At 38.0% G+C, this 25,096-nt stretch overlaps 1 protein-coding gene across 1 annotated transcript; it reads left to right on the plus strand.

Annotated features, from left to right (window-relative positions):
• Positions 1-24,803, plus strand: LOC126775756 (DNA polymerase epsilon catalytic subunit 1). Its single transcript, XM_050497838.1, has 42 exons — positions 1-145; positions 213-336; positions 552-770; positions 911-1,140; positions 1,510-1,830; positions 2,125-2,225; positions 3,030-3,171; positions 3,779-3,911; positions 4,385-4,498; positions 5,417-5,591; positions 6,072-6,339; positions 7,180-7,289; positions 7,949-8,067; positions 8,259-8,398; positions 8,485-8,667; positions 9,407-9,525; positions 9,754-9,872; positions 10,880-11,081; positions 11,662-11,983; positions 12,171-12,402; positions 12,627-12,797; positions 13,521-13,685; positions 14,008-14,095; positions 14,178-14,305; positions 15,602-15,834; positions 16,147-16,272; positions 16,344-16,437; positions 16,892-17,073; positions 17,474-17,670; positions 18,281-18,431; positions 18,722-18,877; positions 19,136-19,268; positions 19,751-19,823; positions 19,889-20,033; positions 20,415-20,599; positions 21,125-21,249; positions 21,424-21,501; positions 21,580-21,737; positions 22,111-22,273; positions 23,541-23,716; positions 24,021-24,153; positions 24,601-24,803. The coding sequence occupies exons 1-42, from the start codon at positions 63-65 to the stop codon at positions 24,766-24,768; spliced, it is 6,684 nt and encodes a 2,227-aa protein (XP_050353795.1). The 5' UTR covers positions 1-62; the 3' UTR covers positions 24,769-24,803.
• The last annotated feature ends 293 nt before the right edge of the window (positions 24,804-25,096 follow it).

Genomic DNA, 25,096 nt, shown 5'->3' on the forward strand with positions numbered 1-25,096 from the left:
TTCGGCTTTTTAGTATTTATTTAAAATATGAATATTTATTACTAGACTAAAAATAATAAAAAATGGTACTTCAAAACACGGGCAAATATAGAGCTGATAAGAATGATTCGAATAAAAGAGATGCGGGACCGTCATCAGGACCGAGGTTAGTACATTATTTTTTGTTTACAAAACTAATTTACTAAATATAACTCAAACTTTATACTTTTAAGGGAGGAATCATCAGAGTCGCGGATTCGCATTGCTTTAGATAATGATAGAATTGATTCTAAATATGGATTTGAGAGAGTTCGAGATACGAAAGAGCGTACAGGTTACCTCATAAATATGCACACTGTAAGTAGATAATTCGTTAATTGTAGCCACATTAACTTATTTAATATATAATGAGGACCCAATAATTACACTACGTACAAGTTTTACTACTAACCTAAGTACAAATAATTAACTATCATAAATTTAAGACGAAGAGATGCTAATACATAAAAACTTTTTAAAGAACAGTAAACAAATTTTCTTTTTAATTTATTATTTATATAATAACATTCTAGGCTGAGATATTAGATGAAGATAAAAGGCTAGTGGCAGCAATGGATTATTATTTCATAGAGATGGACGGCTCAAGGTTCAAAGTGTCCCTCACATTTAACCCTTATTTCTTTGTAATGGCAAGGAAAGAATGTGAAAAGGAGGTTATACAATACTTATCCAAGAAATATGCGGGGACAATACATAAGATAGAAGTGGTTGAGAAAGAGGATTTGGATTTGGTAAAAAAATTATATTAACAACAAACAAGTAATGTGTAACAATCTTCAAATGTGCTGGGTGCACATTTACATATGTACATATAAATAAAAATATTGTTTTATATGTAAAATTTAACACTAAAATTAAAATTATTTTTCAGCTAAATCATCTCTCAGGACTAAAGCAACGATATATAAAACTGTCATTCATGTCCCAAAACGAGCTGATGAAAGTTAGAAAGGAAATATTGACGGCTGTGAATAAGAACAAAGAGAGAGAGAAGAAGGATGCAATTTACTCAGAAATGTTGACAAATGCATTAACAAGTGCTGCTGCTATAGAACATGCAAAGAAAACAACCGATCACAAAGAAAACATTTTAGACATTCGGTTTGTTTTTAATTTACAGTAATAGTTATAAGGGGCTTAAAATCCTGCATGTTATTACAGCTCACGAATATTTAAAAAGATATACCTATTTTATTATTAATGTGTTAAATTTATTTGTTCAAAGTATTTGCCAATTGACTCGGTAAATCTAAACCTAGCTCAATGTCAGGCAGCTGCATTGAGTGGGCACTATTATAATGGGCAAATGAGCAAGATTTCAATATTGTATTAGTGATACACCATTTACTGAGAAAGGTTATCGATTATTTATAACAGCACACAAACAGGGCCTATGGGGCATAGCAGTAAAATTTATCATAAATATACATAACTGCTAAATATATTATGTTAATACTTTTTTTATTTCAGAGAACATGATGTTCCTTATCACGTAAGAGTATCAATAGACATGAAGATTTTCTGTGGAACATGGTACACTGTCAAAAGTAGAGGAACAGAAACACCAATATTTACAAAAAGAGAAGACATTCTTGAAAGGCCAGACCCTATAGTCCTGGCCTTTGACATAGAAACTACTAAGCTACCACTGAAGTTTCCAGATTCGCAGACTGATCAAATAATGATGATATCGTACATGATAGATGGTCAGGGTTACTTGATCACTAATAGGGAAATTATATCAACAGACGTAGAGGACTTTGAATACACACCTAAACCAGAGTTTGAAGGGTAAATGCTATTAATATTATTTAAATAATCAGTAATAAGGATATATATAGGATACGACAAGGGGAGTACATCGGTTGCGATCATAACATTACAGGTGCAATGCATGTTACAAGTGTTTGTTTCTTGTTTGTTTGTTGCACTCTCAAGCAGCCAAGTAGACTCACTAATTTATTACGATTTACTGTGTCTTACTGTTAATATTCTTGCATGTACATAACTTATCTATGTTTTTAGGCTTGTTTATTTTTAAAACAAGTTATTGTTAATAGGTTGTAAAGATACTTCTTGTTTCAGGCAATTTATAATTTTTAATGAGGTCAATGAGTTGGCCTTGATACAGAAGTTCTTTGATCACATAATGGATGTTAAACCACATATCTTTGTCACATATAACGGTAAGCTTAAAACTTATTTACTATAATAATTATTAAGATATAAACTAATCGAAAAAAATTACAACTTGTAAGATGCAGCCATACGTGGGTGTCTAACTTTGCATTGTCATATAGGCGATTTAAATAATACGAGTAAATATAAATAGATTGATATTTAAAATAATTTATGATGTCATTATAGAGTTGTGAAAATAACATTTTTAATGTTTTGCAAAGTTCATTGGAATATAAAAATAAAATTCAAGGGAATATAAGTATTTAAGTGGAATAGTGTTGTCTTATAAATAAAGAAATATTATTCTAGAACTGCTTGTAGTGTGAATATGCAAATCTATGGTTTGTTAATCTTATTTGTTATTGTAATTGAATATAATATAGGGAAGATATTTCTTGCTCGATCATATTTGGTTAGGTTAGTAAATCAGATTTTTTTAATTTTAAATATAATAATAATAATAATAATATCCTGGGACATTATTCACACACGGCCATCTGATCCCAAACTAAGCAAAGCTTGTACTATGGAAACCAGACAACTGATATACTATATATTTTACTTTTCTTTTGTAAATACATACTTATATAGATGATTACACCCAGACTCAGGACAAACAGATATGTTCATGCACACAAATGTCTGTCCTGGGTGGGTATCGAACCCATAACCTTCGGCGTGAAAGGTAAGTATCTACCAACCACGCCAACCGGCAATGTATCACTTATTAATAATAATAATAACATCAGTTGTTAACACCAATGTTAATAAATAATATTAAAATGGAATATTGTTTAATTATCTTATAGGTGACTTCTTCGATTGGCCATTCGTTGAGGCGAGAGCTGCAATTCTAGGTCTGGATATGAAACAAGAAATCGGTTTCAGTAAAATTACCGCTAGAGATGGTACTTATGCTTGTCGGCCCGCTATGCATATGGATTGTTTATGGTAACTATATATGAATGTGCCTCAGATGATTGTATAACTGATTTCACTTCGTAATTTTATTCTATTGTAATATATATTAAAAACCTATACCTCCTAAAAGTCTATAAGTCTATATCCATAACCAATGTGTTGAGACTATACCAATGAGCTCAAACATGCTGCAGCGTCAAGTCAGGGTCGCTATGTGTATTAATCAATCAGACCAGTAGAAGTTGCTCACATCCCTTTCACAACTAAAGCAGAGCTGTGATTTTTAAATAGTTGGACAGATATTCTTTAATCTATGATTTTATAACTAACTAAGAACACTTTCGATCAAGTCACCTTTCAAGCATAAAAAACTAAATCAAAATCGGTTCATTTTTGTAGTAGCTACAATGCCACAAATCCAAAGACACACACATTAACTCAGAACACTCATCTTTTTTTGCCTAGGATTGAAATCGCTCATCAGTTCTACATCTGCCTCATCTTATATACATCTTATATATATATATATAGATTCTTATATATAAGATTATTATATATATATATATATATATATATATAAGATTCATGTATTATTAAGTATTATAGATTTAATAATTTTATATTTTCTGGTTTATAGTTGGGTAAAAAGAGATTCCTATCTACCAGTAGGATCTCAAGGTCTTAAAGCAGTGGCCAAGGCAAAGCTAAGATATGACCCAGTGGAACTTGATCCAGAAGACATGTGTCGAATGGCATCAGAACAACCACAGGTAATACAATCAATATTACTGATTCCTACTTAGCAACTTAACTTTAGATAAGGAAGCAAAATCCTGATATTACCACTTCCCCCCATTGTCATCTCCTCAGGGAGTGTACCAACTAAATTTATTATTTTATATAATCAGAATAAAAGTAATAAAACTATTTATTTATATTAATATATTAATAATATATATCTGATTTTAATCATGTCATCGATATATGTGGCGATGGAGATATGGTGTTATGGTGAAATTATGGCCATGATGGTTGTATTACAATAAATATGATTATTATTTTCAAATGAAAATATCAATGAAATTAAATAATTGGATATCATTAATGAAATGTTTGATAATATAAGGTATAAATGCCAGTAATATGGCATTTTTTTATCTATTTTTTTATCTATGTTGCAAAACATTTTTTTTATTATTAAATACAAAACTAAAAGTATAAACTTAGAATATTATCATTGCAGGTGTTATCAAATTATTCAGTCTCCGATGCAGTCGCTACGTACTACTTGTATATGAAATACGTCCATCCGTTTATATTCGCCCTCTGTACAATTATCCCGTTGGAGCCAGATGAGGTGAGTTTAGTATTGTTTATGGTATAGCCAAAGACTAGCAGAGATAATGTTATGTACATTATAATATTCTTGGTAATTAGACCAGAAGTGATTTTTTTTAAAACAACTTTACAAATCAGATATTCTACCGCAAAACAGCAGTACTTGGTATTGTTGTGTTCCGGTTTGAAGGGTGAGTGAGCCAGTGTAATTACAGGCACAAGGGACTTAACATCTTAGTTCCCAAGGTTGGTGGCGCATTGGCGATGTAAACGATGGTTAACATTTCTTATAATGCCAATGTCTATGGGCGTTGGTGACCACTTACCATCAGGTGGCCCATATGCTCTTCCACCTTCCTATTCTATAAAAAAAATCGAACACAATTTATTTTAGAATAATAAAAATAGAAGACCATAAGTGATTTTTTTTAAAACAACTCTACAAATCGAACACAATTTATGTTAGAAAAATAAAAATAAAAGAACAAAACTAAACCAAAATACTAACGTCCTAGCAATGCTACCACGATGAGTGCTGGAACGAAAAGAATCCGATGGCGGTGAGGCGTCGCCTTTTATACCTATAACCTTATCTTTTTCATCTTCTACGAATTCCATTAAATACTTTGTGATGTTTTAAAATATTATTTAAATTAACTTCACTAATCTAACAAAATTATTTCTGAGGTTAAAGCGCTTATTTCAAAAGACCCGAAAAAAAAGGTCTATTAGCCCATTTATTGAATGATTATATTATAGGCTATATAACTTCATGGTACAATCCTTAGGATTATGGTAGCCATAAACCATTGTGACAAAATGTACTAGTTACTTACGTACTAACTCACGTTACTTTATTGTAAAATGTCGTAAATAATTAACATAGATTAATCCACGCTAACATTCTGCATACTTTAGAAATACTTTTATTTTTTAGGTTCTCCGCAAAGGTTCCGGCACACTGTGCGAATCTCTACTAATGGTGGAAGCGTTCCATGCTAACATTATTTTTCCCAACAAGCAAGTGGAGGAACTCAACAAGCTGACCAATGATGGACATGTTCTAGAGACGGAGACGTACGTTGGGGGGCACGTCGAGGCGCTCGAGTCAGGTACTGTGGCTCTAGTATCTTGTCGTTCACCCAATAATTTAATAAATGGATATTTATGTATTGCCAAAATCTATTTAAATTTATCATTTATGTACTAATATAAATATAATCAATTTTCCTTAAATAACTTGTTTTATACTATAGCATATTTCTGTTATTTGTCCTGCAGAAGAGGGCTATTTGTATTAATATTAATTAAGAAGTAAATTTAAAGAAATTAATTTCTGAATGTATATTTTACAAGCTTCCGTACGCGGAATCGTCCACGTGCAAGGGCAACGAGAGGGGGGGGGGGCAGATACCTCTGCTAACATATATGCTCAATTTAATCATGATCGGTTGAGTATTTATGACGGCAAAGTGTATAGAACAAACACACTTTAGCATTTATATACCCTTATTATCCTTACCCCTATCCTTTCCTATTAATTTCTATTAAATAATAATGCGCCAGTGTTAATGCATTTTATCTGACTCCAGGTGTTTTTCGTGCGGATATCAAATGCAAGTTCCGAATAGTGCCTTCAGCGATAGACAAATTGATGGAGAATACAGAAAAAACTATGAAACATGCCATCGAAGTTGAGGAAGGGATACCATTAGATTTGGTGACCAACTTCGACGAGATTTGTGCTGAGATCAAGTCTAAGTTGCAGCATATGAAAGACCACCCTAGACGTGATGAGAACCCCCTTATATACCATTTGGACGTTGGGGCTATGTACCCCAACATTATTTTAACTAATAGGTGAGATGTAGAAATGTTCATATTGTATGTGCTGATTGTTTTGCACACGGCTTATTAATATATATATATATATATATATATATATATATATATATATATATATATATATATATATATATATATATATATATATATAGAAGAATTCTTGCCTTAAGCAGGCGCTTAAAGAGGCTTTAACTTGAAGAGAAACTTGAAGAGATTTAAAATCTCTTGGTTTAGTGAATCATGATTGTTTTTAAGATGGATGTTTATGGTAGGTTTCCTTTGGAAGAAACAGTTCTCTATGGCATAGACAATATCGGAAACAACGCTGTTAAAAGCAGTTCTCTATGGCATAGCATTCCATTGAAAATATAGGAAACGGCACTGTTCACTGATTCACCGTCGTTAACACATAAATATCTTAATTATAAATCATTTATTCAATATTAAACAGGTCTGAGCTTGCCTGACATTTTAAAGAAGGCATATGACAGGTAGAATTTTAGTTTTCATAATATGTGATAATGATTTGGATATATTAAAAAAACAGTATTTTTTTCTGCAAAAAATATTTTTAAATTCAACTTAATTTTAAAAATGTGTTTTGTAAACATAATATGTTTTTAAAATCTTTGACTCCGACTATCGTGGGTAAGGTATTCTACTCGACATGATTTGGCCCCCATCCGTCTATAGTCTTTGATTTTTGTCTATTAAATAGACCAGGATCTTTGGTGTGGAAGATGACAATTCAAAGAGCTTATAGGAGGCTGATTATGTAAACTGTATTAAGGTTAGATGCCGTTATAAGCCCTAATATGAGTTCAAATATTTAGTCAACATGTGTGTGTGCGTCAGACTGCAGCCGTCCGCCATGGTGAGCGCCAGCTCGTGCGCCGTGTGCGACCACAACCGCGCGGGCGCCGACTGCCAGCGGCACATGGAGTGGCTGTGGCGCGGGGACTTCCGTTAGTTTGCTTTTGTTACACGTGTCTTATTGAGAAACCATACATCATATTGTATAGTGTGTTGGCTCCTTCTATTGCTCGTTGTGTCACAATATATGTAACGTAAGTAAAAACTAACAGCCTGTATATGAGCCGAGATGGCCCAGTGGTAAGAACGCGTAAATCTTAACCGATGATCGTGGGATTAAACCCGGACAAGCACCACTGAATTTTCATGTGCTTAATTTGTGATTATAATTCATCTCGTGCTTTACGGTGAAGGAAAACATCGTGAGGAAACCTACATGTGTCTAATTTCACTGAAATTCTGTCACATGTGTATTCCAGCAAACCGCATTGGAGCAGCGTGGTGGAATAAGCTCCAAACCTTCTCCTCAAAAAGAGGAGAGGAGTTCTTAAGCCCAGCTGTGGGACATTCACAGGCTGTTACGAAAAGTATATGACCCGCTGCCGAGCAAAGGCTCTCGTCTCTTGAGGAGAACGTTTGGGAGTTTCGTTGAAATTATTTATATGCAGGTTTGTTTACGATGTTTTCTTCGCCGCCAAGTACAAGATAAATTATAAACGCAAATTAAATACGTGACGATACTTGCCCTGATTTGAACTAGTTTAGTTGGTTTCCATGTTGTAGATATTTTATGTCATTATGTTTTGTTTAGTACCAGCGACGAGAAGTGAATACCAACGCATCCAACAGCAATTGGAAACGGAAAAATTTCCACCGTTGTTCCCGGGAGGGCCGCCGCGGGCCTTCCACGTTTTACCTAAAGAAGATCAGGTATTCTAATATGTCTTATTTATCAAAATTTTATCACAGCTCATTAGAGAAAAAATTGTGTTTGTACAATTAAGGGTTATTTTTTAAATACATTTTATGAAATTACTATATGAAAATAGTCATAGACAAGGATTTTATTTATTAATTTTTCCTAGTTTTTTTTTTAAATTATTTGTGTATTTTATCTTTAGGCGGCATATGAAAAGAAACGTCTTGCGGATTATTGTAAAGTTGCGTACAAAAAGACGAAAGTTACAAGGACCGAAGTGCGAACAACGACTATATGTCAGAAAGAAAACTCCTTTTATGTGGATACGGTCCGAGCTTTTCGGTAAGTCGGCTTATATATCATTTATTATTTATAAATATTTATAAATTCCATAATTAAAAAAAAAAAACATTTGTAATTGTCAACAGTGATCGTCGTTACGAGTATAAAGCTTTAAACAAGCAAGCGAAAGCGACGGTAGCGCAGGCAGTGGCCAGCGGAGACGCGGCAGAAATCAAGGTCGCAAAAAGTCGCGAGGTGCTCTTCGACTCGTTGCAGCTCGCGCACAAGTGCATCCTCAATTCCTTCTACGGCTACGTCATGAGGAGGGGGTCAGTGAACACACACATAAATTGTCACAACATATTCTGCAACAACACGCTATCATACCTTTCCAAAACTTCAAAAAAGAGCGTGCATTCGTGTACTCATATAAATATATACGCACTCATGCGTACACACGCCTAATAAAAGCGAACCGTCGTGTGGATTTCACTGCAAGAACTTACAGTTGTAATTGAAACGAGCTGTAACCAAACTGTAAGCTGTAACAAATAAAATCTTGGGAACGGTGAATTATTTGTATTTTGATATCTCGTGCAAGTTTAATAGTCTAGTCACGTTAGTATGCCTGAGGGATAATAAAGTTTTTTTTTAATAGTATAGGAAGGCGGACGATCATATGGGCCACCTGATGGTAAGTGGTCACCAACGCCCGTAGACATTGACGTTGTAAGAAATGTTAACCATCGCCTACGTCGCCACCAACCTTGGGAACTAAGAGGTTATATCCCTTGTGTCTGTATGTTTGTAATGAAGTCCGTAATTACACTGTGAGCCAGTGTAATTACAGACTTCATTCAATTCCAGTCTCACCATTCTAAACGGAAAATAACAATACCAAGTACTGCTGTTTTGCGGTAGAATATCTGATGAGTGGGTGGTACCTACCCAGACGAGCTTGCACAAAGCCCTACCACCAGTATTTCTTCTATCCTGTATATTGTATTGAAAACCTATTATTTAACAAGAATTGAATTCAAAATATTAATATTATTGCGTTCTTGTCAGTGCGAGATGGCACAGTATGGAGATGGCGGGCATCGTGTGCTACACGGGCGCCAACATCATCATGAAGGCTCGCGAGATTATAGAGCAAATCGGCCGCCCTTTGGAGCTCGACACCGATGGTATGTTTATTAAAAAATATATTTATAACAAACAATAAATTTTATATTTTATTTAATAGAAATCTGTACCATTTGAACTTTCTCATCTAACTTTACGGTAAAAATGTTTTAAAAGTGACTGCCAAAGTCAATCAAAACACAGCCAAAAAAAACTCTGGTTCACTTCCATTTATATTGTAAGGCTGCTGTTAGCAGAGCGCTTAGCTTTATTCCTGCATTCGTTTCAAGGTATATGGTGTATACTGCCGTCATCTTTTCCCGAGAACGTGACCATCCATACCACACATGCTAAGAAGAAGAAGATCAACGTGTCGTTCCCCAATGCCGTGCTCAATGCTATGGTTAAAGTGAGTAGTAGTAGCTTTGAACTTTTATTGACTAAACTCTGATGAAAGACTCTTGTGCGAGGATGTATGTGGGTATAAAACCTCTTTTATGTAGCATTTCTATAAGTGATTAAATGATTATTATTATTTTACTGGTGGTAGGGCTTTGTGCAAGCTCGTCTGGGTAGGTACCACCCACTCATCAGATATTCTACCGCAAAACAGCAGTACTTGGTATTGTTGGGTTCCGGTATGAAGGGTGAGTGAGCCAGTGTAATTACAGGCACAAGGGACGTAACATCTTAGTTCCTAAGGTTGGTGGCGCATTGGTGATGTAAGCGATGGTTAACATGGCTTTGGATTCAGTGGATCGTCGTGCAAGAAGGCTCATTGGCGACCAGACACTGGTCGCAAAACTCCAGACTTTGGAACACCGTCGAAAGGTTGCCTTTCTGTCGATTTTCTACAGAATATATTTCGGAGAGTGTGCCCAGGAACTATTTAATTTGGTTCCTCCGTCACCTTTTTACCATAGAACTGCGAGGCATCGTAAAGATCTGCACCCGTATTTTGTTGACGTATCTAAGACACGTACGAAACGATTTGCTTCCTCGTTTCTGATACGCACCGCTAAGATCTGGAATACCCTCCCGATCTCCGTTTTTCCCACCACCTACAATATGGGTATTTTCATGTCTAGAGTGAATAGGCATCTTCTAGGCAAGCGCGATCCATCTTAGACTGCATCATCACTTTCCATCAGGTGTGATAACAGTCAAGCGCTAGCTTATATATTTAAAAAAAAAACATTTCTTACAATGCCATTACCATCAGGTGGCTTATTTGCTCATCCGCCTTCCTATTCTATAAAAAAAAATACTTTATCATTATTCGTATCCATAACAGAAGTTGTATAACATGAACAAACAGCTCACCTCTTATATAACTATCTAGGCACTATCTGCAGCTCAACCTATATGCAATTCTTGAAAATTTCCAATAATATAAACTCGTTTAATATAATACAGGATCATTTCACGAACGATCAGTATTACGAGCTGGTGGATCCAGTTGAAAAGAAATATGAGAAACGTGCAGAGAATTCGATATTCTTCGAAGTCGACGGCCCCTACCTCGCCATGGTGCTGCCCGCTTCCAAGGAAGAAGGGAAGAAGCTTAAGAAACGTTACGCGGTGTTCAACTTTGATGGCTCATTGGCTGAATTAAAAGGTATATTTACTTGTATAAGAGTACTGCCCGTATATATAATATTCGTTATATATATAATGTTCGTTATATTGCACTCTCACTTCACTACATTTTCTTATAAGGTTCACAATTAAAAACTTTTACTTCAACTTACACCTTTATTCTTCTCAATAACACAGCTTACTATTCACACTAAAAAAATGCTAACGATAGCTTATTTAAAAGTGACAGAGTGCCATTTAGTAATTAGTTTATATAATAAATAGCTTGACTTATATAAAAAGTTTAACCAGATTGTAAACCGTTGAAATTGCTATTATAATATGGCCGTGTTATATTTAAATTTTCATAGGAATCTCTAATTTTTTTGAAAATAAAATGCAGCCTTGTTACTCGATGAAGCCTGTTAATGCAGGAATTTTTAAATCGGTTAAGTAGCTATCGAGTTTATCCATTACAAACAAGCATACAAAATATCTTATTTGCTTATAATATTAGTATAGATAAATAGTGATAAAAAGATGATGATGGAAAATTTATCTACCTCGTATTTGTTGAAAATATAAAATAAGCTTAATGAAACTTATCACGAATTCTACAGGTTTCGAAGTGAAGCGTCGAGGTGAACTGCAATTGATCAAGATATTCCAATCTTCGGTGTTCGAGGCGTTTCTGAAAGGAAACGACTTGAAGTCTTGCTACGGCGCAGTCGCGAAGGTCGCAGACTACTGGTTGGACGTTTTATATAGCAAGGGATCGAATATGCCAGATTCGGAACTTTTCGAGTTGATATCAGAAAATAGATCTATGTCCAAGAAGTTGGAAGACTACGGGGGTCAGAAGTCGACCTCGATATCCACCGCGAAGAGGCTGGCCGAGTTTCTGGGAGACCAGATGGTCAAGGATGCCGGGTTGGCTTGCAGGTTTGTGCCTGAATACTTTGGTCACTAAGAGGTGCCAAGAATTTTCTCCGGATGTAAATATTGGGGCATCCACTTGAGTATACACCTATGCTGTTATTGCCTTGATACAAAAACTTTTCCAACCGAGGCCCTCCACGCCAACACAGCGCGTCGTCGCGGGCGGCCGCGAGTGTAGTGCTCTGCGCAGGTTCATAATCTCCCGCAAGCCGGAGGGCGCGCCGGTGACGGAGCGCGCCGTGCCGCTCGCCATCTTCCAGTCGGCGGCGGGCGTGCGGCGCCACCACCTGCGGCGCTGGCTCAAGGACAGCGCGCTGCCCGACGACGTGGACATCCGCGACGTGCTGGACTGGCCCTACTACATCGAGCGCCTCAGCGGCGCCATCCAGAAGATCATCACCATCCCCGCCGCGCTGCAGGGGGTGCGTGCCGTCCGCTGTTGTATTACACTTGGGCCCTAGATCAATTTTAATCTACGACTGCGTGACAATTTTTTATGACTTTTTACGAGAGTGATCTTCGTGCAGACGAGTTCTAGCAGATAAAATATTAAGATTTTATGTAAAAAAAATATAAACAAAAAATAGGAACGAGTCGCTCCAAATATAAAAAAATATATATATATAACTTTTCCGTTTATGTGTAGCTGGATAACCCGGTCCCTCGCGTTCAGTACCCCGACTGGTTACACAAGAAGATGTTGGCGAAGAGCGACAAGTATAAGACGCGGAAGATAACCGACATGTTCACCTCGATACCGAAGGAGCTCCGCAAAGACGACGACGATGAGGAAGCGCCAGAGGATGCTGAATGCGTAGTAAGATAATTATTATTTATTTAAATAGAAATCATCGTAAAAATGTACTGTTTATTACTAACCTTATTAACCTACTGGTCGGACCAGAAGCTATTAGCTTCTGATGATACTAAATATTTAGTTATTTATTTTTATTTTTATTTCTTCTTAAAATTCTTCTTTTGAAGAGATCCCTGCTCTCCTAGGAGTTGGTACATAAGGCAAATTTTCATCCACTAACGACGAGTTTTTTCACTAAGTACAAAAGTAGTTATAACATAAAATGTTATTACATTGATTACAAAAAATTGCATGGTACAAAAGATTTAACGCCATCTAGACTCTAGACATAATTAACCAGTCACCCAGTCAGCCATTTATGCCAATCAGATAGATGGCGGCAAGTGTTTAAAAATATATTTATAATAATGACAACTGTATAAGAAATTTCCACCAACCCGCATTGGAGCAGCGTGGTGGAATATGCTCCAAACCTTCTCCTTAAAAGGGAAAGGAAGCCTTAGCCCAGCAGTGGGACATTAACAGGCTGTTACTGTATAAGAAATAATCCCCATAAACATCTTTTTATTTTATATTATTAACAATTTTCATTTCAATAACAATTTCTCGAGATATGCTCTTAACTTTTAGGAAGACAAGTACTCGGTTAAAAACAATTATGAAACTTATTATTATTTTAATAATCGTAAATATTTTTCTTAAACGTTCTCTATTCGTTTTTAGAACACAGAGGTAGACATAGAAGACATAGGCAAAGAAGTGCCCGAGACGACAGCCATCCGTCCGATAGTCCACAGCGTCAAACGCAAGAGGGATGAATCTCCTGTCAAAGAAGCCACCACATGGAGGGAAGCTTTAGGGCCCCCTCCGCCTTTTGGAAATACCAAGGTATTCACAATATGACTTAACAAAGAGCAATAAGGGTTTATAGAAACATCTAGTAATCGCCCATGGCTTTGGGGGTGTTAAGGGCGAGGTGGCGGGTATAATGTAAAAAAAAGTAAAGTGTCCATCCTTGGGGTTAAAGCTTGCTACATACAAAATTTTATCAAAATCGGTTCAGTAGCTTAGGCGTGAAAGCGTAATAGACAGACAAGAGTTACTTTCGCATTTATAATATTGATAGATTAGTCTATATTATTTAAATTAATTAAAAAAAAACCTTTATGCGGAAATAAAGCTTTTTCATATAATCTTATTTTTACATTAGGAAGAACGAAGGGCGTGGATAGTATTCCAGAAAAAGAAATGGATGTGGCAAATGGAACAGCGTGGGTACAACAAACGGAATAAACGAGGTATTAATATATCTTTATTATTAAATACTTTTGTAATCATAAATGATTCTATTTTTATTTCTGTCTATGAATTTGTTTACAGGTAGAGTAGACAAAGACGCCACGTCATCAAATGTGATGACGAGAAATGTCGGGCCCTCTAATACATTGGGTGGTTTTATAAGAAGGGCGCAGCGAACTCTTTTGAATACTCCGTGGCAAATAATACAGGTAAGTCGAATGGAAATAAAATTAATTTTGTATAAGGTGACTTTTGTTGTTATATTGTACTTGAGAGATGAAGTATTTTTGCTATTTTTGAATTTGTGACCCTTTGGTCTATGACAATGAAGGAACGGATGATATACTTGTAACTACAGTCTGTGAATGTCCCACTGCTGGGCTAAAGCCTCCTCTCCCTTTTGAGGACAAGGTTTGGAGCTTATTCCACCACGCTGCTCCAATGCGGGTTGGTGGAATACACATGTGAATAATTTCAATGCAATTGATAGACACATGCAGGTTTCCTCACGATGTTTTCCTTCACCGTCAAGCACGAGATGAATTATAATCACAAATTAAGCACATGAAAATTTAGTGGTGCTTGCCCGGGTTTGAAGCCACGATCGTCGTTAAGATTCACGCGTTCTAACCACTAGGCCATTAACCATTTCGGCTTGTTACTGTGCTAACATAAATGCACAGAATATTAATTAAAAGAAAGAGTAGTCACCGTGCCCGCGAATGATCTAGAAGATTTAATCACCTCTCTTGTCTAAAAATGTACAAAATGTCCATAATAGTATCTTTATTTATTATTTTTTGGGCACGTAGTAGAAATAGGTAAATGCAAGTCGTGTGGTCTATAAAATCTCAAATGGCTTCGTTTCATACAGCGTAACAACGAAATGTTTCAAATAATCACTTTGTATATATAGCAAAGTTGGGGATATATATACAATTCTTAAATATACTCATATAGACAGAAAAAAACAAACACCTCGAATAACAAAAAAAAAAATGGTATATACACCAATATTTTTTATATAAAATAAATTTTATGGGTGCGTTACGTTACGATTTACATTTAAAAAAAAGACATACACCCGTGGCCTACCGATAGGGATTGGGGTCCTGGAGGTTCTGGCCTCCTATCTGTGAATCAGGGCTCGCTAGGCTAGAGCCCTGGCTCGCCCCACCTCCTCGGACTCTCTCCTTCGAGCTTCCAGCTGGAACGGGTACACTGCTGCGAGCACCTCCGTCTAGTATTCCCAGCGCGTCCTGCTCACGCGATGCGTCGGTGCCATCACGAGATCGTCCAGTAATCACGTATAGCTTATACCACTAATCACATAAAGCTTCTAAACGGTGAGAGCTCCAGCTCACAAGGGTGTACCGGACGTCCCGACGTGGACCGTGAAATAGGAGGACCTCAGTTTTTGAGACGATCGGGCGGACCGCCTCCTCGTAGGCTCCAAATAAGGATACACACACTAGATATAAGAAAGTGTCGACCGGAATTCGCAGGTGTCGGAGACGGCGGAGCCGGGCCTGTTCCGGCTGTGGGCGCTGGTGGGCGCCGAGCTGCACGCGGTGCGGCTGGCGGTGCCGCGCACGTTCTACGTCAACCGGCGCGTGGCGCGCGCGGCCGAGCGCGGCGCGCACTGGCGCCGCGTGACGCGCGTGCTGCCGCGCGCCGCGCCCGCGCACCACCTCTACCTCTACTCCGTGCCCGAGCCGCTCTACCGCGAGCGCTGCCAGTGCGTGACTCTACCGCTTTCGACGTCACTCTATAATTCGTCGTTTCATTGCTCGCTATGCTGTTTCGAACGAGAAGCTATTGAACGCTAATTAATACTTTAAAATGACCTATTTAGTTTAAGTCTATTAGGATCTGACATATTTAAGCATGGCCAATAAAATATCCACCTCTATCATAAATATGGCCGACTTAGAAACACTTATTTAAATTAACGATGGAGCTAGTTTTAGAAAAAAATAAATACAACTCTTAGCATTTGCATTTTGGCAATTTAAATGTTTGTAATTTACGAAGTAATTAAACTCCACAGAGAATTAATGAGCGAGCTTTCCGCACCAGAAATAGAAGGTATATACGAAACTCAAATGAGTTTGGAGTTCAGAGTGCTGATGCAACTCGGATGTATTTGTGCCGTTGATCCGCAGGAAGCGAGAAGGTAAATACGACCTACACATTGAATGAATATTAATTATAATACATATATATATCAAAATATTTTAATTGCAGATTGGTTCAATTTGGTTCAAATAATATGGACACTTTCACACTAAGTCAATTACAATTCAAAAGCGTGGCTCATCAACCCTATCTTCAAAAACAAGTAAGTATTCGATTTAGTGAGGAAGACAAGTATTAATGCCACTCTCGGAATTATATTGGGGTAACGTTTAAATGACTAACTATTCCCTAAGAGGGTTGAATAGGGGATGAAAGTTAGGTTTTTTATAAAATAGGAAGGCGGACGAGCATATGGACCACCTGATGGTAAGTGGTCACCAATGCCCAGACATTGGCACTGTAAGATATGTTGACCATCGCTTACATTGCCAATGCGCCACCAACCTTAAAACCTAACCTAACCTAACCTTGTGCCTGTGTTACTCACTCATCCTTCAAACTAGAACACAACAATACTAAGTACTGCTGTTTTGCGGTAGAATATCTGATGAGTGGGTGGTACCTACCCAGACGAGCTTGCACAAAGCTCTACCACCAGTAAAAATTTATATTAATGAGTTAACCACACTTATGTATTTATGCTCTGTTTTTATTAGGATGGTGTATCTCCAATAAAACATATATTCCTCTACCAACATTCGGCTTCTAACTCGAGCCGGAGTATGTGGGCGTTGATACTGGGACCAATAAAGAAGGGTTACATCTTCGTTCTGGACACAGTCAAAACTAACCAAGTACCCAACATGAACACGTTGTATTCAGCTGAGCGGACAGCCAAGTAAGTTCGAACTTGTGTTAAAAATAATAAAAAATATATATATAATAGTAATACATTTTGGATTTATTTTTATGTCATACATTACATTCACAAACAATTAAATAATCAACAAGAATTTTTTTTTCATATAAAATGACAAATAGGTTAATAAATAATGTTTGAAACACTTTTAAGTAGTCAAATCTTCTAGGAATCAGCTCCAGGGTGCTCGTTTTTCTCATTAGTTTATGAGCTCGGCGTATTCTGGCATAAATAAATTAATTATAATAATTTTAATTCGTATCTAAAACCGACAAGGTAGGGACCGACTCGAGACTCAATCGAAGTACGTTCGTTTTTCGGAATGTACAGCACACACGTGCGTAGCTCAGAAGAGTAACCGAACGTCATCGCGTTTCAGGATCAACCTGGGCACGGAGGAGAGCTCGCTGCCGGCGGGCTCGCTGTCGTGGGAGGTGTCGGCGGAGACGGAGACGCGCGCGGTGTGCCGCGGCCTGACGCGCGCGCTGCAGCGCTACCGCGACGAGCGCTGCGGGCCCACGCTCGTGGCGCTGCAGAGCGCGCTGTCGCCCGCCGCGCTGCTGGCGCTCATGCCGGGTCAGTTGGCGCCTTGGCGACACTCGGCCAATTGAAGGAGTGCGATGCGTCCAGTGCGAGCTCGTTGTTAAACGTGTAACAAGAAAATTAAATACATGCACTCTCGCTTGGCACAATTAAATTACTCAATAATTAAAAGGATAAAAAAACTGCTATCTACATTCCGAACCGGTGGCAGCTTTACATTTCATTCAATAGTGTAGCATAACGATATACAAGTACCCTTATTAGTACTATTATTTGAGTGAGGAATTATTCAAACCTGTGATTTTAGTGTTTTTTGAATTTATAAATAATATCCTGGGACATTTTTCACACACGGCCATCTGATCCGAAATTAAGCTTGTACAGAGCTTGTACTATGGAAACCAGACAACTGATATACTACATATACTATTTTTCTTTTGTAAATACATACTTATATAAATAATTACACCCAGACTCAGGACAAACAGACATGTTCATGCACACAAATATCTGTCCTGGGTGGGAATCGAACCCACAACCTTCGGCATGAAAGGCAAGTATCCACCAACTAAGCCAACCGGTTCGTCAATTATCAATCAATTTATAAAGAATATAATATGATATGATCTCGGCGATTTTTCAGGTCTGTCCGAGTTCCCGCTGGTGCCGCTGCACGTGCGCGACTCGGAGAGCCTGTACGGCACGCTGGACTGGCAGCGCGTGGGCGCTCGCGCGCTGGTGCGGCACTACCTCAACCTGCAGGCCGTGCTCGACCTCACCATCGAGCAGTGCCGGTATGTCACTGCAACATATTCAAAGGCTAAAATGAACTTTTCGATCTTAATTTCGCCCTAACAAAACCCTCGCAAACATTTTACCTTTATCCAAGAAAAGAGAAAGAACTATTTTTTTTTCATTATTTTTATTATTAACTACTAAAGTCTGTAAATGACGAAGTTATCTCAATCGTGTCTTTAAATACTGTTGCTTATTATTTTTATATCGAATCTTATAACAGGTATTTGTTTTTGTAAGTCGCTGTGGAGATATTGATGAGTTATTAAACATAGCATAATTGTTGCAGATACTTCCATTTGCCTCTGGGCAACACGGCGGCGGACCCCACGCAGTTCGGCGCGGACTTGTTCTTCGCGCGACACCTCGTCAGGCATAACTTTGTGCTGTGGTGCTCCAGCCTCGAGAGGCCGGACCTGGGCGGCAGGGAGATTGACGATAACAGGTAACATCGGAGTATTTTTGGTCGGATATTACTCGATTCCTACACCATAAAATAAAATTGAATTCACAGAATTCATTTTTACATAAGGCTCATCTTATTGGTTAGATTTAGGTTGATAAATGACTAACGGTACAACTTGGAATTTATCATATTTTAATTTCATCTTCAAGTCCTTCGAAGTTCCCCCCTCTACTCTATCGTGACGTCACAGTGCCATGTCATAAGTTACCGTGCGGTATCGTGCGCGTGTGTGCGCAGGCTGGTGAGCGAGGCGGAGGAGCGCTCGGGCTGCGCGGCGGGCGCGGCGGGCGCGTACGGCGGCGTGTGCGTGTCGCTGAGCTGCGACGCGCTGGCCGTGTGCGCGCTGCTGCAGGCGCACCACATCCTGCAGGCACGACTCCTTACTTCTTGGCTCCCGCTTGCCCGCACGCTACGTTGCGACTTTATTGCAAAATTATCGATCAATTATTTATACTTGATATCAGAACCGTAGGAAGTATTTGCCGATATAACTTAACCTCTTGTTTTAAGAAGTTATAAAGCCAAGAAATTAAAATCATACATTTATATTTAGTGTAAATAAAAACAAATGTAATAAAATAATAAGACACTCACTAAAAATAAAATGACCTGCTCATACTTCAAACCCCAATCGAAATAATCTCTCGCGCAATCTGTGCGATACAAAGTGCGCACCGGATTTCTTATCGCTTCCAGCAATTTAATTCGAATAAATGATTCAGACGAGTGAAAATTGATTTTCACAAATTCACTATCTTAGTGCATTAGAGCTGACGCACAAGTATCAAAGCTCATGATTTTTATAAGTTTAAAATGTTGATAAAATTAAAATATTTACTAAAATAATTTCAGGTGGAGGGCACTAGTGTCGCTACTTCGTTTGGCGCCCAGCATGCCAACATTCAAGACGTTATGGCATCAACGGGTACGTTTAAATAACAAATTATATATTTTTTATGCATTAATTTCTAATAAGACACTAAATTCAAGGTACTAATGCAACGGAGACGTACGACGAAACCGCACAATGTAGCGCCGCCTTTAAAATCTTAAGAACAATGATCGCGTCGTGGCTGAGAGACGTGACAGTGTACAAAAACGTTTTCGCTGACTTCCAGATCTCACATTTTTACAGGTTAGTTATAGTTTTCGCATAATAATGGACAATTCTACCAGTTACCTGGTGAGGGGTGGAACGTACTAACCATTGAATCGAAATGATTAAAAGTTCAGCTCAAATCTTCCAATTTCCTGGGAATTATTGATAAAATATAAAAGTTATTTTAATGGAACATTTTTTTAGGCAATCGATCAAATTCTTAATTTTTTTTTTCAAAAGAAGAAAATGGCTTATTTTCACGCGGTGATTGTTCGTATTAAATTTAATCACTAAAACATAATTATGATCATTGGTATCTCAGACTGGCATTACTAATGACGTTCATTGGCCCTGAATGTATATTATATTGTTAGAAAATAATACCCATATGAACTATACACACTTTCTCGTACGTAGATGGCTTAAAACCCCAACATCCCTCCTCTACGACCCGGCGCTCCGTCGCACTCTGTACAACCTGATGAAGAAGCTGTTCCTCATGCTGGTAGCGGAGTTCAAGAGACTCGGTTCGCAGATAGTATACGCTGATTTCAACAAGATCATACTTCATACTAAGAAAAATACAATCATGGATGGCATCGGTGAGTTCATGAATAAATAAAAAAAATCATACCAATAGCCCAATGGTGGTGGTCAGCATCTTTATCCATAATCATAGATATTTGAAAAGGTCCTATGATATTATTCCATTGCGCCCCTTAATATACTGGCCCACTATGAGGGGTGCAATAAAGAAATAAATTTTTTAGGGAAATGGGCAGAACGTATTGTAACTAGTGTTTTTTTGTGTACTCAAACCAAATACACTTCCCAATTCTTCAGTCTCATAATCCGACTGATCGGCAAATATGAAACGACTCAAGTTCAAGCTCAAAGAAAAACGACTTTACGAGCTTTTCGAAGAACGGGGTGTAAACACCATTCCATCCAAATTCCGGGATGGTACTGAAAATTTCTTGACAGAGATAGCTTTCTATTAACCTGTGATTTGAATCCTTCCGTTATTATGCCCTCGGCACATATATTTGTTTAGTATCGCTATTGCAAGAAAAATAGTAATACATGTATATTTGTCAAACTCAATAATTACTCGTTTTAAATTTTAGGTTACGTGGAGTTCGTAGTCCAGAGCATAAGAAATAAAGAATTGTTCCACGGTGTAGACATTCGCTACAAGCAATGCTGGTCGTACTTACTGTGGCTGGACGAGGCTAACTACGCGGGGATTGAGGTATTTAAACTCCAACCAAATGGTTTTTTTGTATTAAAATATAATTACATCTGAAAACTTTCGCACTTTCTACCGTTCTTTCTAACGATTTATTTTTGTCCTGGCTCATTATCCTCCAAACATAGCGTCTTGTGATATACCTGTTTGTGTCTAATTAGTGTTTTTATCTTGTAGGGAAAATTACCCTCGGGGCTAGTGGAGGTGGGATCATCTCAGGTACCGACGGAAGGCGAAGACGAGGCCGAAGACGAGGTACTCATCTAACTTTTAAACAAATAAAGTATATATAACTAGATAAGTGGCAGTGTTTGATACCGTAACGACGTCCAGGGCGCGGTGTCGATGCACTGGAACCTGTGCCAGTTCGTGCCGGGCGCGGTGCGGGACGCGCTGCAGAGCGCGCTGGGCGCGTTCGTGGCGGCGGCGCACGCGCAGCCCGCCGGCCTGCGCGCGCTGCTCGCGGGCGACATGGCGCAGAAGCTCTTCCAGTCGGTGGCGATGCTATATCATTTTATTATTTTACGAAAAAAATAGCCATTTGGTTTATCATTGGATCATTTTTTCTCTTATGTATAAACTTTTTCGCGACTTCAAAACATTCTAAATTTTTTTCTTACCACTTTGGAGAAGAAAATTCACCCTTAAGGATGAAAAGTACTTTTGTTCAAATCACTAAGTCTGATTTGAGCAGCGCTTTTATTTATTCGACATTTAATATAAAATGTATAACAATTATTTACTTTTAAAAAATTTAAAGATTTTTTTTCAGTTTTGGTAATATTTCGATGACAAATAAGAGGTAGGTTAGGTAGAGACTACCTCTTATATGTCATGCATGCTTGACATAAATATCATTAACAGGATGACGGAGAAGATCCATCGTCGCATGCCGACGCTCCGCCTGGAGGACATCGGCGCGCGCGCGGGGCTGCGGGCGGAGGCGCTGGGCGGCACCACGCCCGCGCTGCTGTTCGTCAACGCGCTCTGCAAGGTGCTCGCGCTCGACCGGGACCTGGAAGACGAGGTAGGGCAGCACCGAAATGTGTTCTTTGTTGCTTATTGGAAATAAAAATTGGAATTGAACATTTGCTAACATGATTATTTGGTGAAATAATGCGGCTTATATGTGTTGAATATTAATAAATTGGCAAATAGACTCAGTTCTGCAGCTTTCGCAGTAAAAAAAATTAGAATGTTGACTGATGTAGATACGGCTCGCCTAGTGTATTTTAGTTATTTCCACAGTATAATGGCAGTCTTATGGCATTCTACTCTGGGGTAATGCAGCCGATATTAATACGATTTTTGTACTGCAGAAGAGGGCTATTCGTGCAATTTATAACCTGGGCCCCAAAGATTCACTTAGATGTAAATTTAAAGAAATTAAAGTAATGACTGTCGCGTCTCAATATATATTTGATAATGTTATGTATGTACGCATAAACATATAAGATTTTCCTAGTAATTGTGACGTACATACTGTTAACACCAGATTACACAGGGCTGGTAAGTCTTTTATGGGAATTTAAAATATTCAATTGTAAAATTTAAAAGAATCGTTAAGGAACGCTTGTGTGCTAAAGGATACTGGTGGTAGAGCTTTGTGCAAGCTCGTCTGGGTAGGTACCACCCACTCATCAGATATTCTACCGCAAAACAGCAGTACTTGGTATTGTTGTGTTCCGGTTTGAAGGGTGAGTGAGCCAGTGTAATTACAGGCACAAGGGACATAACATCTTAGTTCCCAAGGTTGGTGGCGCATTGGTGATGTAAGTGATGGTTAACATTTCTTACAATGCCAATGTCTAAGGGCGTTTGGTGACCACTTACCATCAGGTGGCCCACATGCTCGTCCGCCTTCCGATTCTATAAAAAAAAAAAAAAAAAGGATATTATACACATCCGATGACTTTTTAAATGATTGCACACCCTGGGAATGAAACGATCGCCTCTAGGCTATCTCAAATTTAAAAAAAGGTATATATAATTTGGCTAGTGTTGTATATGTAATGCACTTCTTGTTAAGGATGAGATATATAAAAAAAAACCGCTGAGTTCCGTTTATTTTCGAACTGGTGGTAGATGTATGACAGTCAATAAGCAAGTGTAACGCTTCTATATTGAATAAAGATTTTTGACTTTGAATAGAAATGGATATACACGAAGCACATTTCATCACATGTGGTTGCTTATGCGCGTGCCTAGGTGTATCTGTGCTATGTATAAACCGAAATTATTAGGACTTCGTTACATCTCAGGCGTAGGTGCATGAAGTGTCGGTATCCCCGCAGGTGACGTTGCTGCGCCGCAACCTGCTGCGGCTGGTGGGCGTGGGCGAGTGGAGCGGCGCGGCGGAGTGGCGCGAGCCGTGCGCGTCGTGCGTGCTGGGCGAGGTCATCTGCAAGGTGTGCAACCACTGCCGCGACCTCGACCTGTGCCGCGACGCGCACACGGACGACTCCGACCCGTGAGTACCGACCGGACAACGCTCCGAAAAGTCTGGACTCTATATTATATTATTATGAATCAAGACAATTTAAAAAAAAGGGTAATTGAGACACCTATTCAACAATAAAGTAAACATATATCGACAAGTACACTTTATGCACACATAAAAATTATGTGAATATGCCTATCTACTACATTTTATTTGACAGATATGAGTTTCAGCAGATTCAATGTTTAAAAAATATATCAATATTATAATATTTTATAGAACTGCTTTGATGTGTTGTTATAGAAATTGTTATCCAAAACAATTGTTCTTTTAGTCCCGTCTGCTTGTGTCCGACCTGCGGTACCGCGTATGAGAACCAGGAGCTGGAATGGAGATTGATCGAAACACTGAACAGGCGCGCAATGTCATATACCTTACAAGACCTGGTCTGCTCTCGATGCCATCAGGTACTTATATAAGAATACCTTAAGCTTAAGCTGATATGGCAACCAATTTGTTCGGTTTTAAAACCGGTCAACAACCGTAGTCCTCATGTCCTTCATATATTTTATACTAGTTTCTGCCCTTCTGTGCGAGGGGTGTAAGGTGTTAAGAAGGTAACGGAAAATGAGGAAATCTGCATGTTTCGGATGAAATTCTGCCATGTTTATCCAACAACCGAACGTAGTGACTTGAGGACTTGGACGTGGACAGGAGGACTTTACCCACTTATGGGATTTACTTTACTAAATTTTTACATTGGGGATTGTATCATTACATATTTATAACGGCATATGTTGATTATTACCTTACTTAGAGATAACTCAAACGTTTGTATGAAAGGCAAAAATAAAAATAAAGAGATTCATTTAGTGTTATGATGCAATTTTATAATATGTTCCATTTGTTCGCAGGTGAAACGCGAAAACTTATCGTCAGTTTGCGACTGCGCGGGCGAATTCGCATTAATGGTGCCCGTTAAAGAAATCCACTCACAACTGGCTACATTTAAGACTATCGCCGAATATTACAAGATGCCTTTACTAATGGAACTGATTGAATTTAATTTGAATAATATGTGATATGTAGTTTAATAATGTATTATTAATATAGAAATAAATATTATTAAGAAATAGTTTTTATTTATGAACCTGATTACAACCGCTTATAGAATGATAAGTGAAAAAAGCCTACAAATATGCCCATCTGTAATCTATACAGTGTATATATTTAATATTATAAAGCTGAAAATTTTTATTCTTGCAACATTCTAATGCCAGGATCTATCAGCCTAATTTGAAAAAAAAATTGGCATTTTGTTTTAGTATATATTAAATGTCAAAAGCAAAGTTCAGCCTTGTAAACACAAGGCTGAACTTTGCTTTTTAGTTTAAGTAAAAGTTTTTAGTA

This window comes from Nymphalis io, chromosome 19 (genome assembly GCF_905147045.1).
Source record: "Nymphalis io chromosome 19, ilAglIoxx1.1, whole genome shotgun sequence".
NCBI lineage: Eukaryota > Metazoa > Arthropoda > Insecta > Lepidoptera > Nymphalidae > Nymphalis > Nymphalis io.